At 39.5% G+C, this 18,531-nt stretch overlaps 1 protein-coding gene across 1 annotated transcript in view; it reads right to left on the reverse strand.

Annotated features, from left to right (window-relative positions):
• LOC128656393 (uncharacterized) overlaps positions 1–7,072 on the reverse strand; it is a 173,071-nt gene extending 165,999 nt beyond the window's left edge. Inside the window, exon 1 of the mRNA XM_053710270.1 lies at positions 6,949–7,072. Coding sequence (XP_053566245.1) covers positions 6,949–6,961 — 13 coding nt within the window. The 5' untranslated portion in view covers positions 6,962–7,072. The remainder of the gene's footprint in view (positions 1–6,948) is intronic.
• Positions 7,073–18,531: the final 11,459 nt, after the last annotated feature.

Below are 18,531 nucleotides of genomic sequence, written 5' to 3' on the forward strand. Positions count from 1 at the left end.
AAAGAGAGGGGAGAGAGAGAGCAAAAGAGAAGGGGAGAGAGAGAGCAAAAGAGAGGGGGAGAGAGACAGCAAAAGAGAGGGAGAGAAATGGCAAAAGAGAGGGGGAAAGAGAGCAAAAGAAAGGGGAGAGAGAGAGCAAAAGAGGGGGAGAGAGCAAAAGAGAGGGGGGAGAGAGCAAAAGAAGGGGGGAGAGAGAAAAAGAGGGGGATAGAGAGAGCAAAAGAGGGGGGATAGACAGAGCAAAAGAGGGGGGATAGAGAGAGCAAAAGATGGGGGATAGAGAGTGCAAAAGAGGGGGGATAGAGATAGTGAAAAGAGAGGGGGGAGAGAGAGAGCAAAAGAGAGGGGGGAGAGAGAGAGTAAAAGAGGGAGGATAGAGAGAGTAAAAGAGGGGGGAAAGAGAGAGCAAAAGAGGGGGGATAGAGAGAGCAAAAGAGAGAGAGAGACAGCAAAAGAGAGAGGGGAGAGAGCGAAAAAAGGGGGGGAGAGAGTGAAAGACGGGGTTAGAGAGAGCAAAAGAGAGGGGGAGATATAGAGCAAAAGAGAGGGGGAGAGAGACAGCAAAAGAGAGGGAGAGAAACAGCAAAGAGAGGGGGGAAAGAGATCAAAAGAAAGGGAAGAGAGAGCAAAAGAGGGAGAGAGAGACAGAAAAACAGAGGGGGGTAGAGAAAAAAGAAAGGGGGGAGAGAGAGAGCAAAAGAGGGGGGATAGAGAAAGCAAAAGAGAGAGGGTGAGAGAGTGCAAAAGATGGGGGATAGAGAGAGCAAAATAGTGGGAGAGAGAGAGCAAAAGAGAGGGGGAAAGAGAGAGCAAAAGAAAGGGGGAGAGAGAGAGCAAAAGAGATGGGGAGAGAGAGAGCAAAAGAGAGGGGGGAGAGAGAGAGCAAAAGAGGGGGGATAGAGAGAGCAAAAGAGAGGGAGAGAGACAGCAAAAGAGAGGGGGAAGAGAGCAAAAAAAAGGAGGAGATAGAGAGTAAAAGAGGGGGTTAGAGAGAGCAAAAGAGAGGGGGAGATATAGAGCAAAAGAGAGGGGGGAGAGAGACAGTAAAAGAGAGGGGGAAAGAGATCAAAAGAAAGGGGAGAGAGAGCAAAAGAATGGGGAGAGAGAGCAAAAGAGGGGGAGAGAGACAGCAAAACAGAGGGGTGAGAGAGAAAAAGAAAGGGGGATATAGAGAGCAAAATAGGGGGGATAGAGAGAGCAAAAGAGAGGGAGAGAGACAGCAAAAGAGAGGGAGGGACAGCAAAAAAAAGAGGGGGAGAGAGAGCAAAAGAGAGAGGGAGAGAGCGCAAAAGAGAGGGGGGAGAGCACAAAATAGAGGGGGAGAGAGAGTGCAAAATAGAGGGGGAGAGAGAGAGCAAAATAGAGGGGGAGAGAGAGAGCAGAAGAGAGGGGGGCAGAGAGAGCAAAATAGAGGGGGGATAGAGAGAGAGCAGGGGGTGGAACCACTGTCCTGCAAAAAATGGCCCATGTACACGGGCTTTAGGACTACAGGGAGTGCAGAATTATTAGGCAAGTTGTATTTTTGAGGATTAATTTTATTATTGAACAACAACCATGTTCTCAATGAACCCAAAAAAACTCATTAATATCAAAGCTGAATATTTTTGGAAGTAGTTTTTAGTTTGTTTTTAGTTTTAGCTATTTTAGGGGGATATCTGTGTGTGCAGGTGACTATTACTGTGCATAATTATTAGGCAACTTAACAAAAAACAAATATATACCCATTTCAATTATTTATTTTTACCAGTGAAACCAATATAACATCTCAACATTCACAAATAATACATTTCTGACATTCAAAAAAAAAAAAAAATCAGTGACCAATATAGCCACCTTTCTTTGCAAGGACACTCAAAAGCCTGCCATCCATGGATTCTATCAGTGTTTTGATCTGTTCACCATCAACATTGCGTGCAGCAGCAACCACAGCCTCCCAGACACTGTTCAGAGAGGTGTACTGTTTTCCCTCCTTGTAAATCTCACATTTGATGATGGACCCACAGATTCTCAATGGGGTTCAGATCAGGTGAACAAGGAGGCCATGTCATTAGATTTTCTTCTTTTATACCCTTTCTTGCCAGCCACGCTGTGGAGTACTTGGACGCGTGTGATGGAGCATTGTCCTGCATGAAAATCATGTTTTTCTTGAAGGATGCAGACTTCTTCCTGTACCACTGCTTGAAGAAGGTGTCTTCCAGAAACTGGCAGTAGGACTGGGAGTTGAGCTTGACGCCATCCTCAACCCGAAAAGGCCCCACAAGCTCATCTTTGATGATACCAGCCCAAACCAGTACTCCACCTCCACCTTGCTGGCGTCTGAGTCGGACTGGAGCTCTCTGCCCTTTACCAATCCAGCCACGGGCCCATCCATCTGGCCCATCAAGACTCACTCTCATTTCATCAGTCCATAAAACCTTAGAAAAATCAGTCTTGAGATATTTCTTGGCCCAGTCTTGACGTTTCAGCTTGTGTGTCTTGTTCAGTGGTGGTCGTCTTTCAGCCTTTCTTACCTTGGCCATGTCTCTGAGTATTGCACACCTTGTGCTTTTGGGCACTCCCAGTGATGTTGCAGCTCTGAAATATGGCCAAACTGGTGGCAAGTGGCATCTTGGCAGCTGCACGCTTGACTTTTCTCAGTTCATGGGCAGTTATTTTGCGCCTTGGTTTTTCCACACGCTTCTTGCGACCCTGTTGACTATTTTGAATGAAACGCTTGATTGTTCGATGATCACGCTTCAGAAGCTTTGCAATTTTAAGAGTGCTGCATCCCTCTGCAAGATATCTCACTATTTTTGACTTTTCTGAGTCTGTCAAGTCCTTCTTTTGACCCATTTTGCCAAAGGAAAGGAAGTTGCCTAATAATTATGCACACCTGATATAGGGTGTTGATGTCATTAGACCACACCCCTTCTCATTACAGAGATGCACATCACTTAATATGCTTAATTGGTAGTAGGCTTTCGAGCCTATACAGCTTGGAGTAAGGCAACATGCATAAAGAGGATGATGTGGTCAAAATACTAATTTGCCTAATAATTCTGCACTCCCTGTAGTACTTTGCATATTTAACTAATTTCAACCCACCCTTTATTAAGCCCTTCCATGTAACCTCTTCCCTACCCCTGTTCTAAAACCATTTATCCCTTCATTTCTGCCTTTTTTTTTTTTTAACCTTAGCATAACATATTTTCAATTCTACTGTATTTTTTTTACAGGCATCCTTTACTGTGTACCTTCCCCTCTATATTTGATGGCACTCCTGGTCATTTACCCATGAAGAAGCCTTATCACCATTTCCAGTGCCTTTCACCCTCATAATATCCCTCCCTCCTTTTCCCAAACAAAATCTCCTTTATTCCCCGTGTTTCTTTTTATCCTATATTTTATGTGTGATGTTTTTATTTTATTTTTTTCTGTGGCTTTTTTGATAGTGTTATTTGTGTCACTTGTAATTGATGAGCACATGTTTATTTTATAGATAGTTAGGTCAGATAGTTTTTTATATTATTATTATTTAGGCAGGGAGGCATAGGCAGTGGGGTAGAGGTCAATCAAAATAGGTTTTGTGTAAATTAAAGGTGTTACTGATATATGGCTAGTTAATTAGAAGATAGGATGAATGCGGTATAGGGAGTAATGGGTGGGTATGACCTTGTGCTGTCTAGGGGTGAGGCAATAGATAATGCAAGTGACCCATCCCAAGTTATAGAAGAGGCCAGGATCTGGATCTATAGATGGTGGAGGATAGGAAGCACACAATTTGCATACTAGTGCCCAAGCAAAGCCATGTCAGGAAATAAGCTATATTGGCAGAATTAATTTATAAGGCGCATTAAGAACTTGTTCCATGAGTGCGAAAAGCAGAAGGTGAAGGTAAAGATAGCCATAGAACCAAGTCATACCAGGGAAAACAGTGGAGGCATTGTAAAAAGTTGATGCTGTTACTGGCATTACAAGAGAAATGTTTATATAACTGCAGAATCTCCAGATATTCAGCCCCATGTCATTTTTTATGAAACTTCAGCCATGTAAGTTTAATTTCTATTTTTAAAGATTTGTACTAATATATTAATGTGTATAACTTATTTTATGCAAATTGCACATGTTTATACCTATATACCTATACCTGACTATCTGTTCCTATAGATATATAGGTCAAGATATGTATTTTACATGAGCAGTATCAGATCCATATATATATTTAATAATAAAAATGTACATTATTTTATTTGTAAAGAACATAGGAATGTAAAATATGCATTTTGCACATAGTATTTAACTTTAAAGCTAATAGTTAAGTTTACCACATGCACAAGAGAAAACTATTAAAAAGACAAGTTACACAAACTATTTTGAAAGCTTGTTTCCTAAGTGCTGCTTTGTAATTATTGTTTTTCAATATTGCTTGCGATGTGTCCTTGATTTGCCTAATTTATTAAGTACACACCTATGCAATGTCTGACAAATATAATTATTTCATACTAATTTCAATACATTGTTCCCATGCCTAATTTGTATAAATACGTATAAATAATGCATATATATATATATATATATATATATATATATATATATATATATATATATATATATATATCCACTACATTCAGATGTGTGACTTATAAAGGCAGACCCATGTGTAGTTTAAACATATAGGCTCATATTCCTGTCTGTTAAACAAGGATGGCACAGGTGTTAGTAGCTGAAGGAATGTTAGCTTTAAACCAATTCTCATAAGATAATATATGAATAAAAAGGAAACACAGTAAGTTATAAGTTCAGCTGTCCCTTACACCCCTGTGGGATGGTGTGTAGTACAAATCCTATAATAAGAAGCACACAAGTGCATTAGTTTCGTTTCACTGGTTTCAATTCAGGAAACGAAACTTAAGCAAAACCTTTGGCCTATTGCCAGTGCTAACCTTCCCAGTCCATCCCTACCCAGTGTACAGTTTTGGCCTTACTCATTATTCTGTTGCTGCATAATATCTTGTATTAATAAAATAAGCACTGATTCATGGCTCATTAACCCATTTACCTCCAAACTGTACACTCTGAACAACTTCTTAAAGATAATGATGAACTGGTACATAGCAGAGGATTTATTTCACTCCATTAGAAGAACAATGCACTTTTCACAGGTTTTTGTATGGTATTCAAATTCAAGGTCATTCCAATGCATCAAAAAAGTCCGGTTTTGCAAGGATTTACAATGGGTTTTATGGCTTTGCACAGCAAAAATCCATTGAGACCCCAACTAGGTGGGCAGGGAATTCTGAGGGGTAGTTCTATAACATAATTCTCTTCTCCTGTGCTCTTAAAATATTTTATTTATTAAAGGGACATAATGGTTTAAAAAAATGTGCATGAATACATTTTTTAATTTTAAATATACACAATTTTACATGTATTTTTATTACCAAGAATGCTTCTACTTAAAGTTAGCAGTTATCAGCCACATGTGCACATTTGCTCGGCATGCGCCATGCACAACCATTCAAAAACACCATGCTTGCTTTAGAATAAAGTGTAACCCATAGAAGCTGTATGATCACATGTAAAAACACACAAAAAACCTTACTTTCTAGTTTGTTGAAATGAAAAATGCCTCAGAGAAAACAGTAAGGGGTAAACTATATTCCTTTAGAAAAACATATCTAATGATTTCATCAGAAAAAACACCATTAAAGTCTGTAGGGATTTCTGTAGATAAATCATTTGAATTTTTTTTCTAAAGGATTGTGATCAACCCGTAAATTTGTAAGATACACATAGATCACATTAAATGCAATTTATAGTCTCAAACTTATTATAAGAAAGGAAATTCTTTACAGCTTCAGATGTAAATAATAAAAACAAACTAATAAGTAAATCACAAATATAAAGAAACAACAAAAGTATTTACAACATTTGCCCCCCTCCTCCATATGTTCAGGGACCATCAGTCTGTTGTTGATAATTTTTTTGTTGCCATAACTATCATCTTCTTTGTCACCATTTGATATCTCAATGTTGACCTGACTTTGTTGTCTTTTATTGCTGTGATATTGACTGGTAGGGATGACGCTATGCATATGACTTATGCCCATTTTACATGCCTCACAGTGTGAGCTTTTGTGAGGTCCGTGACTAGTCTGACCATCATGCACATCAAACAGCTTAGGAACATCTCTTTCATGGTAGCAGTATTGTCGTATATAAATTATTAGATTCTCTAGGATGTTATTTGTAACATTCCAAGAGAACTGAGGTTTCTCAAAAATGTGTTGATAATTACACTTATAACATCTCTGTCCCAACTGTCTCATCTTCACCATGCCTTGCTTTACGTATCCTCCATTATTATTCAGCTTCATAATGAACACAACAACAACGTTTAATGATGACCAGCTGTGTTTGTGATTGTACCTACAGTAAAACCTGTGTAAAGAACAGGATTAAATAGGGATATATAAGTAGACATTCTAATTTGTGGGGGTGGGCAGCTTTTTCATATGACTGTCACTATGCTTTCACCATTTAGTATACAGAAATGCCATCTATCAGCAATAGAAAATAGCGTTGATAGGTTCAGTCACAATGTATTGTGATTTTTGCAAATATTTGTATATAACATACAATATTCTTCTTCTGCAGAAGTTATTGAATCGGGAGCTACAGTAGACAGGCATTCATTTATATATTGTCTAACTATACTAATATTACTATTCACATAGAACAAATTTACTGTCTTAAATAATAACAACTATATACTGTACTTAGTAGAGGAATGTTTCATAAAATTGATAGTTGCATGTGTATTACTGCACAATTCCTGTCAAAATAAATAAACAACAAATGTATACTATACTATCATTTAACTGTAAACTATGTCTTTATCTTTGCATAACAGTTCTATAAAGTTAACTTTACAAAACAAGAAATCTGTATGCTAATGCTAACACTCACCTCCCAAATGCATGACTCTGAATAAAGTGTTTCCATCTATTTACTGGGGGACTTATGTTATTATCTATCTCTAGACTCCATTCAACTGATGGCTTAATCTGAGAAATCTTCTGAATAAAAATGTTACGCCACTCATGAAGATGATCCATTGTCCTAAGAAGTCTGCCTTCTGATTCTTTTAGCTGTTTTATAGTTTGTTATAAGTGTCAAGTGGGTGTGTCTTCTTGACATTCACAGAAGACTAAAGTGAAACTATAGTTTAAAATACAGATACCAAAGTACCCTATAAACAGTCACCTGCAATATCTCCTAATATTGTGCAAAACTCACCAATGTCAATTAAAAATAGAACACTCTCTATGCAGAAATGCAGTATCCATATTCATATGACCACACTTTATTAGAAAGATGAAATACTGTTTTACACACTTAAAGAGATAGCTAATTACTTCTTCATAACATAAATGTATGTGTGTGTATATACATTAGCCAGGGCTTTTAAAAATGCATGTGCCAAGTTATAAAACTTTTCAATTCTAATTTACAATCAGCTAGATTACAAGTTTTGCGTTATGAGTGAAAAAGCTTCATAACGCTGCTTTTTCACTACCGCTGCTATTACGCAAGGCCGGCCTTTGGGCAAGGCGGTCAAGGCAACCGCATCGGTCTCCGCAGTCAGGGGGGCCCCGCAAAGGTGAAAAAAAAAATATCATTTTTTTTAATTTTTTTTTTTTCCTCCCAATAATTTTTTTTTTTTTGGCGCCTTTTTTTTTTTTTTTGGCGCCTTTTTCCCCCCGCAATTTTTTTGCAGGCAGGGGAGAGGATAGAGGCCAGTCCATGCTCAGCAGCACACGCGGCACAGCATCACAGAATGATTGGAGGATATACATTTTTATCTCCAATCATTAAGTGCTGTGTCACTGAGGGAAGGAGGCGGAGGCGGAGCACGGCAGAGGTGGAGCATATCTGCCTGCTGCCTGTCACTAGGGACTTCGCAGCAGGCAGCAGAGCTGAGTGAGCAGTCGCGGGAGGCAGATCGTCGTCGCCAGGTGAGTGAGTAGCCGCCTTTGGCCCCAGGCCCCCCAGCCCCAGACAGACACAGTGTGTGTGATGTGAGTGACTAGGCCAACTGTGCCACTGCTGACACTCAGTAAGCTAGCGACTTAGCGTGTGGGGCTAGTAACAAAAAAGTATGAACTGAATGTGTTAACAAAATAATTTACCATCCTAAAATAATAACACTTGTAAAAAGCATGAGCTATGTTCATAAATATGCAACTCTTCCTTCATCCTTCAAGTAATAAAGTGCCACTACAGGGCCAGATGTCTGTTGCCATGGTTACTATCATTGTAAGATTTATACGTTTGAAATGGTTAACATATGACAGTGTAGCACAGATTGTGAGTTTATACAAAGCCCTGAAAGTTTGAAGTAAATTAGTTGACTTTTTTTTTTTTTTACATATTGAGAAAATACACTTTATTTAATATAGTCACATGCAACACTTTAGCATAGGAGTTGGTAATGGTAGGGGTTGTATATGAAAAAGCACTAGGGCAAGAGATGGTATGGGTCTATATGACAGCACTAGGGCAGGGGGTGGTAGGGGTGTAGGTGACAGCAGTAGGGCAGGGGGTGGTAGAGGTGTAGATGACAGCACTAGGGCAAGGGGTGGTAGGGGTCTATATGACAGCACTAGGGCAGGGGGTGGTAGGGGTGTAGATGACAGCACTAGGGCAGGGGGTGGTAGGGGTGTAGATGACAGCACTAGGGTAGAGGTGTATATGACAATACTAGGGCAGGGATGGTAGGGGTGTGTAGATGACAGCACTAGGGCAGGGGGTGGTAGGGGTGTAGATGACAGCACTAGGGTAGAGGTGTATATGACAATACTAGGGCAGGGATGGTAGGGGGGTGTAGATGACAGCACTTGGGTAGGGGTGTATATGACAATACTAGGACAGGGATGGTAGGGGTGTAGATCACAGCACTAGGGCAGTGGTAAGTAGGGGTGTAGATGACAGCACTAGGGCATGGGCTGGTAGGGGTGTAGATGACAGCACTTGGGCAGGGGTGTAGATGACAGCACTAGGGTAAGGGTGTATATGATAATACTAGATCAGGGATGTTAGGGGTGTAGATCATAGCACTAGGGCAGTGGTTGGTAGGGGTGTATATGACAATACTAGGTAGGGTTGCCACCTCAGTCATGTTTTTCTGGACACTTATGAGTTACACATGCTGCAGGGTTTGCAGGGAGGAACATGTATTGTGCTTCTGGACAGCACTATTCATATTTCACCCTGCAGCATGTGTAACTCATAAGTGTTCTGTATTTTAAGGGACGGGTGGCAACCCGCAGGGGTGTAGATGACAGCACTAGGCCATGGGCTGGTAGGGGTGTATATGACAGCACTAGGGCAGGGTGTAGATTACAGCACAAGGGCAGGGGTTGGTAGGGGTGTAGATCACAGCATTAGGGCAGGGGTTCGTAGGGGTGTATATGACAATTCTAGGGCATGGGCTGGTAAAGCTGTATATGACAGCACTAGGGCAGTGGGGGGGACTGAGAGCTGAGTCATTATGCTAATGCACTGTAGGAAGCACATCAGATTCAGTTAGAAATAGAGTCATCATGACATGAGGTTAGAAATAGAGTCATGAGGTATTCATGTCTATCACACGTTTTTGATTGTTGTACTTGTAGCTTATATACTACTACTATCTCTTATAATGCACAGAGAGCAGCACAAAACATATTTTGCATAAATTTACACAGTAGAACCTTCAGCGCCTGGCTGCTTGCTATACTAAAACAAGTCAATACCTACTGCGTTTTCCAACACAATGCACAGTGTCAGTGTGTACACCTGGGGTTACAGGGATTAAATCCAAAAATGTTTCCCTGTCAAGTCTCATCAGCATTTCAGTTTTCACAGAGAGATTGACCTGTATCATGCACAGGCAGATATTGTTATTGTGTGTGTATATAAGTGGAAAAAAAAACACACACCAAAAAGAAAGCAAAAAACAAACAGATAAGGGTGGCAATATATATATATATATATATATATATATATATATATATATATATATATATATATATATATATATATATATATATATATATAAATATAAAGTGCTGCCTTTTACATACACTTCTATATACACAACATCAAGCAGAGGCGTGAATGGGAAGAATTAGCATTGAGAGCTCGTGTGTTATATAAGAGAGGGGACCTTGGGATCTGTATATAGTGGGAGAACTTTTGTGTTACATAAAGAGAGGAGACCTGGGTATCAGTATATAGAGGGAGAGCTTGTGTGATTCTCACCACTTGTATTTAGCACTGTTATGTCACTATCTGCTGCTCAATGTACAATACTCTCTCCAATGTGATGCTCACCACTTGTATTTAGCACTGCTATGTCACTATCTGCTGCACAATGTACAATACTCTCTCCAATGTGATGCTCACCACTTCTATTTAGCACTGCTATGTCACTATCTGCTGCTCAATGTACAATACTCTCTCCAATGTGATGCTCACCACTTGTATTTAGCACTGCTATGTCACTATCTGCTGCACAATGTACAATACTCTCTCCAATGTGATGCTCACCACTTGTATTTAGCACTGCTATGTCACTATCTGCTGCACAATGTACAATACTCTCTCCAATGTGATGCTCACCACTTGTATTTAGCACTGCTATGTCACTATCTGCTGCACAATGTACAATACTCTCTCCAATGTGATGCTCACCACTTGTATTTAGCACTGCTATGTCACTATCTGCTGCACAATGTACAATACTCTCTCCAATGTGATGCTCACCACTTGTATTTAGCACTGCTATGTAACTATCTGCTGCACAATGTACAATAATCTCTCCAGTGTGATGCTCACCACTTGTATTTAGCACTGCTATGTCACCATCTGCTGCAGAAGGTACAATACTCTTTCCAGTGTGATGCTCACCACTTGTATTAAGCACTGCTATGTCACTATCTGCTGCACAATGTACAATACTCTCTCCAATGTGATGCTCACCACTTGTATTTAGCACTGCTATGTAACTATCTGCTGCACAATGTACAATAATCTCTCCAGTGTGATGCTCACCACTTGTATTTAGCACTGCTATGTCACCATCTGCTGCAGAAGGTACAATACTCTCTCCAGTGTGATGCTCACCACATTTATTTAGCACTTCTGTGTCACTATCTGCTGCACAATGTACAATACACTCTCCAGTGTGATGCTCACCACTTGTATTTAGCACTGCTATGTCACTATCTGATGCACAAGGTACAATACTCTCTCCAGTATGATGCTCACCACATTTATTTAGCACTGCTATGTCACTATCTACTGCACATTTTACAATACTCTCTCCAATGTGAGGCTCACCACATTTATTTAGCACTGCTGTTTCACTAGCTGCTGCACATTTTGCAATACTCTCTCCAGTGTGATGCTCACTACATTTATTTAGCACTGCTGTGTCACTATCTGCTGCACAATGTACAATACACTCTCCAGTGTAATGCTCACCACATTTATTTAGCACTACTATGTCACTATCTACTGCACATTTTACAATACTCAGTTGAGAGAGTATTGTAAAATGTGCAGTAGACTTAGCAGTGCTAAATAAATGTGGTGAGCATCACACTGGAGAGTGTATTGTACATTGTGCAGCAGATAGTGACACAGCAGTGCTAAATAAATGTTGTGAACATCACATTGGAGAGAGTATTTTAAAGTGTGCAGTAAATAGTGACATATCAGTGCTAAATAAATGTGGTGAGCATCACATTGGAGAGAGTATTGTAAAATGTGCATTAGATAGTGACATAGCAGTGCTAAATAAATGTGGTGAGCATCACACTGGAGAGTGTATTGTACATTGTGCAGCAGATAGTGACATAGCAGTGCTAAATACATGTGGTGAGCATCACACTGGAGAGAGTATTGTAATATGTGCAGTAGATAGTGACATAGCAGTGCTAAATAAATGTGGTGAGCATCACACTGGAGAGAGTATTGTAATATGTACAAGTGGTGAGCAGCAGATTGAATGAGAGAACAGCACTTCCTATTTAAACTGAGAAAACAAAGCACTTAGATGGTTTTTAAAACGTCAGAGTGATTTACATAATTTATTAAACTCTGCATGCAGTACACACACATATACATGTATATATGTGTATGTGGGTATATATATATATATATATATATATATATATATATATATATATATATATATATATATATATATATATATACATACACATACATATGCAAAATTAGAAGGTGGGTAATACAAGTATGCACTCTGTGATGTCATCTTGGTAATATCATCTTCAAGTAAATTTGTATAAGGTAATTTGGGGAGACAAGCTAAGAGGAGCACAAAGACTAAGGTTATAGTATATGTGTTTAAAGAGTTTCTGATGCTAATGAAGATTTTTCTTGTGATACATTTGTGGTATGGCAAGTGCTTTGATTTCTGTGACATCCAAAAATAATACATCCCACTGTTGTGATAAATTAAATTTACTTTTATATACTTATCAATCTCAATTTAACAATCAGATCTTGACTAAAATGTGTCCACCACTAAAATGCATTGTGTGTATGTGGAGACAGAGTGAGAGTGAGTGTGGGGGGGCTGTCTGAGTGTGTGTGGGGGGGGGGCTGTCTGAGTGTGTGTGGGGGGGGGCTGTCTGAGAGTGTGTGTGTGTGGAGGGGCTGTCTGAGTGTGTGTGTGTGTGTGGGGGGGGCTGTCTGAGTGTGTGTGTGTGTGTGGGGGGGGCTGTCTGAGTGTGTGTGGATGTATCTGTATATAAGTATCTCTGTGTGTGTATTATATCTGTGCACTGTGTTTGTGTGGTACAGTGCTTTGCCCCATTTCTTTTGTATTTTTTTTGTTCTGGGTAGAGGCCTGCGCTGTCATTCTGCCTAGGGACCTGCACTTGCTGAGGCGGCCCTGGCATCTCTGTAATGTTCTTGTTATCATAAGAAAACACATAAAAATAAGGCCCAGTTCAACTCAACTGTTCCTAATTGTCAGCATAATTCTTCATTATATACATAAACCGTTGTTCCAATAGTACAAATGGTATATTGCAATATATACAATGTTATAGTGCTCCACTTTAGTGGATTTATGTTTTTTTTTTATTTAAAATGTTGGGCATTACCTTAAATGATTTTTCTCCCATTTTTTTTATTTGTAAAAAAGGTGGGGGCGGAGATTGGGCGGGGTTGGGGCGGATATTGGGCGGGGTTGGGCAGAGATTGGGCGGGGTTGGGGGCGGGGATAAAGGGGGGCCCCATTTTGTCATCCTGCCTTGGGCCCCGCAATGGCTAGGGCCGGCCCTGCTATTACGAGTCTTGTAGGTACAGCTGTACAGCACACTTTTTTGGCCGTCACGCAACGTAACTACCGCACCTTTCAAAAAGTCCTTTTTCAATGGGACTCCCATAGCGCCGGTATTACGAGTTTGCCTGTCCGGCCAAAAAGTGAGCGGTACAGCCCATAACTACAAGATTTGTACCGCCACCTGAAAGTCAGTAGTTATGGGTTTTATGCTACAAAGCTGTAACATAAAACTCATAACTAAAGTGCTACAAAGTACACTAACACCCATAAACGACCTATTAACCCCTAAACCGAGGCCCTCCTGCATCGCAAACACTAAAATAAAATTAATAACCCCTAATCTGCCACTCCGGACATCGCCGCCACTATAATAAATATATATTAACCCCTAAACCGCCGCACTCCTGCATCGTAAACACTAGTTAAATATTAACCCCTAATATGCTGCCTCCAATGTCGTTGCCACCTTAATACACTTATTAACCCCTAATCTGCTGTCCCTAACATCGTTGCAACCTACATTACCGTTATTAACCCCTAATCTGCTGCCCCCAAAATCGCCGCCAGCTAACTACACTTATGAACCCCTAATCTGCTGCCCCCAATGTTGCCGTCACTATACTAAAGTTATTAACCCCTAAACCTAACCCTAAATCTAATCCTAACACTAACCCTAACACCCACTACATTTAACATAATTAAAATAATTCCAAATAAAAATTACAATTAATACCTAAATTATTCCTACTTAAAACTAAATAAATGCTTACCTGTAAAATAAAATCTAAGCTAGCTACAATATAACTAATAGTTACATTGTAGCTAGCTTAGGTTTTATTTTTATTTCACAGATAAATTTGTATTTATTTTAACTAGGTAGACCTAATTAAAATAAATACAAAGTTACCTGTAAAATAAAACCTAACCTGAGTTACACTAACACCTAACATTACACTAAAATTAAATAAATTAAATTAAACAAATACATTTATCTAAATTACAAAAAATAATGAACTCTAAATTACAAAAAAATAATAAACACTAAATTACACAAAATAAAAAAGAAATTATCAAATTTTTAAACTAATGAACCTAATCTAATAGCCCTATCAAAATAAAAAAGCCTCCCCAAAATAAAAAAAACCCTAGCCTGACCACTGAACTGATAGCTCAGCATGCTAATGCACTGTGGCTAAGCTCTGTAGCAACCCGAGGGTTGCAGGTTCGATCCCCGGCAAGGTCCACTCAGCATTTCATCCTTCTGCGGTTGATAAAATGAGCAGCGCCTTGAGACCCTTACGAGTGATCAGCCGTGCTTTACAAGTACCCAATACATACATACATACACTAAACTGCCAATGGCCCTTAAAAGGGCCTTTTGTGGGGCATTGTCCCAATGAAATCAGCTCTTTTACCTGTAAAAAAATATACAAACAACCCCCCAACAGTAAAACCCACCACCCACACAACCAACCCCCCCCAAATAAAAACCTACCTAAAAAACCTAAGCTCCCCATTGCCCTGAAAAGGGCATTTGGATGGGCATTGCCCTTAAAATGGCATTTAGCTCTTTTACGGTGCCCAAAGTCCCTAATCTAAAAATAAAACCCACCCAATAAACAAACCCCACTAACCCCCGAAGATCCACTTACAGTTTTTGAAGACCGGACATCCATCCTCATCCAGCCGGGAGAAGTCTTTATCCAAGCGGCAAGAAGTCCTCAACGAAGCTGGGAGAAGTCTTCATCCAAGCCAATACAATGCAAGCTCAATCCCATTGGCTGATTGGATTTTTGGATCGGATTGGATTTTTTACCCTTTAATTCCGATTGGCTGATAGAATTCTATCAGCCAATCAGAATTAAAGGGACGCCATCTTGGATGACGTCCCTTAAAGGGAATCTTCAGTGTACAGCTGAGACCGTATGAAGAGGATGCTCCGCGCTGGATGTCTTGAAGATGGAGCCGATCTGCGTTGAAAGGATGAAGATAGAAGATGCTGTCTGGATGAAGACTTCTGCCCGCCTGGAGGACGACTTCTGCCCGCCTGGAGGACGACTTCTGCCCGCCTGGAGGACGACTTCTGCCCGCCTGGAGGACGACTTCTTGCTGCTTGGATGAAGACTTCTCCTGGCTGGATGAGGATGGATGTCCAGTCTTCAAAAACTGTAAGTGGATCTTCGGGGGTTAGTGTAAGGTTTTTTTAAGGGTTTATTGGGTGGGTTTTATTTTTAGATTAGGGACTTTTGGCACCGTAAAAGAGCTAAATGCCCTTTTAAGGGCAATGCCCATCCAAATGCCCTTTTCAGGGCAATGGGGAGCTTAGGTTTTTTTAGGTAGGTTTTTATTTGGGGGGGGTTGGTTGTGTGGGTGGTGGGTTTTACTGTTGGGGGTTGTTTGTATTTTTTTTTACAGGTAAAAGAGCTGATTTCTTTGGGGCAATGCCCAGCAAAAGGCCCTTTTAAGGGCCATTGGCAGTTTAGTGTAGGCTAGGGTTTTTTTTATTTTGGGGGGCTTTTTTATTTTGATAGGGCTATTAGATTAGGTATAATTAGTTTAAATATTTCATAATTTCTTTTTTATTTTGTGTAAGTTAGTGTTTATTATTTTTTGTAATTTAGAGTTTATTATTTTTTGTAATTTAGATAAATGTATTTGTTTAATTTCATTTATTTAATTTTAGTGTAATGTTAGGTGTTAGTGTAACTCAGGTTAGGTTTTATTTTACAGGTAAGTTTGTATTTATTTTAACTAGGTAGTTAGTAAATAGTTATAACTATTTACTAACTAGTCTACATAGTTAAAATAAATACAAACTTACCTGTAAAATAAAAATAAAACCTAAGCTAGCTACAATGTAACTATTAGTTATATTGTAGCTATCTTATGTTTTATTTTACAGGTAAGTATTTATTTAGTTTTAAAAAGGTATTATTTAGGTAATAATAGTAATTTTTATTTAGATTTATTTTAATTATATTAAAGTTAGGGGTGTTAGACTTAGGGTTAGGTTTAGGGGTTAATATATTTATTTAGTGTTAGTGATGTGGGAGACAAGAGGTTTAGGGGTTAATAACTTTAGTATAGTGGCGGCGGTGACGTTGGGAGCGGCAGATTAGGGGTTAATAAATTTATGTAGGTGGCGGTGACATTGGGGGTGGCAGATTAGGGGTTAATAAATGTAAGTAGGTAGTGGCGACATTGGGGGCGGCAGATTAGGGTTAATAAGTGTAGGTAGGTGGTGGTGACGTTGGGGGCGGCAGATTAGGGGTTAATTAGTGTAATGTAGATGTCGACGATGTCAGGGGCGGCAGATTAGGGGTGTTTAGACTCAGGGGTTAGGGTTAGATTTAAACATTAGTTTTCTTTCCCCATAGACATCAATGGGGCTGCATTACGGAGCTTTACGCTCCGAGGTTTCAGGTGTTAGACTTTTTTTTAGCCGGCTCTCCCCATTGATGTCTATGGGGAAATCGTGCATGAGCACGTCAAAGCAGCTCAAAGCAGCGCAGGTATTTGTGTGCGGTATGGAGCACAACGCTGCCATATCACCCGCAAATGCCATTTTTTTTTGCAAACCTGTAATAGCAGCGCTATTAAAGGTGAGCGGTGGAAATAACTTGCAAGTTAGCAGCAAGCCTGCCATAACACAAAACTCATAATCTGGCAGCATGTAATTAATTTATTTTGTTAATTTTAAGAAAAAAATCATAGGTGATGACGTTAACATGTTATTAAAAGATTTTAGAGTGCTCAGCATAGATTGAGGTCATCACATTCAATACATTTAAAATAAGCAAAACGTTTAATATATTGTTCATTTGTCCATTTTTTAATGTAATTGTATAACATATAGCAAATATATATATGTGTGTGTGTTTATTATATTGATTTATTTATTGTTTATTTATTGTTTTTTCCCTCAGTTTTCCAGTGGCATGGGTTATGGGAGTAGATGATTATGCCCATCACCAATAATCTAGGACAAGAAGTGGGGGCATACAGTATAATATGTCATATAAACAGACATCCCAACCTGCAAACACTCATTTCAGGTAGGTGGCTTCACCGGCTCCCCCCCCCCCCCCGGTTATATACTGGACACCAGTGGAAACCCTAAATAAGATAGAGAGTTGTCATTAAAGTAGCTTTGCACTAAAAAAGTAGCTTTATTGCACAACCACATACAACAAACTTATTTTTCAGTGATCGTATGTTTGTTGAATGCTCAAATATTTTAGAATACAAAGTTTAATTACGTTGAGTAAATAAGGTAGTATTTGTGTTTTTATTAAAATCAGTGGGGGCTTTTTGATTACTGATCATGCTTTGAGGGTTCCATAGCATCCCAGCTTGTGAAGTACTCAGTATAGTTGTCCCTGAACGACTTTCGGATTTTGTGTCTGGGAGCTAGTGATGTCGCGAACTTAAAAATTTTGGTTCGCGAACGGCGGACTCGAACTTCCGCTACTGTTCGCGAACCGGCGAACCGCCATTGACTTCAATAGGCAGGCGAACTTTAAAACCCACAAGGACTCTTTCTGGCCACAATAGTGATGGAAAAGTTGTTTCAAGGGTACTAACACCTGGACTGTGGCATGCCGGAGGGGGATCCATGGCAAAACTCCCACGGAAAATTACATAGTTGATGCAGAGTCTGGTTTTAACACATAAAGTGCCTAAATCACCTAACATTCCTAAATTGTTTGGAATAACGTGCTTTAAAACATCAGGCTGGCCTGGCAACTAAAACTAAATAACACTAGCAGACTGATGTAAAAGTTTTTTTTAAAGAAATTTACACTAATGTTACAATAGAAATGAGTGGTGGCACAGAGCAATTAATCACAGTATATGCTGTGTGCCTGAGAGACCCAGGCCTGATGGAAAATGAAATTAGATTACACTAACAAACTAATGTAAATGTGTTTTTTTTTTTTAATTGACAATAATGTTACACCACCAGATATGAGTGGTGGCACAGAGGAATTAATCACAGTATATGCTTGCTGTGGGCCTGGCACACAGGCCTGATGGAAAATGAAATTAGATTAAACTTGCAATTAGCAAACTAATGTTAACGTTTTTTTTTTTTTAAATTTAAAATAATGTTACACCACCAGATATGAGTGGTGGCACAGAGGAATTAATCACAGTATATGCTGTGTGCCTGGCACACAGGCCTGATG

This window comes from Bombina bombina, chromosome 4 (assembly GCF_027579735.1).
Source record: "Bombina bombina isolate aBomBom1 chromosome 4, aBomBom1.pri, whole genome shotgun sequence".
Taxonomy (NCBI): Eukaryota; Metazoa; Chordata; class Amphibia; order Anura; family Bombinatoridae; genus Bombina; species Bombina bombina.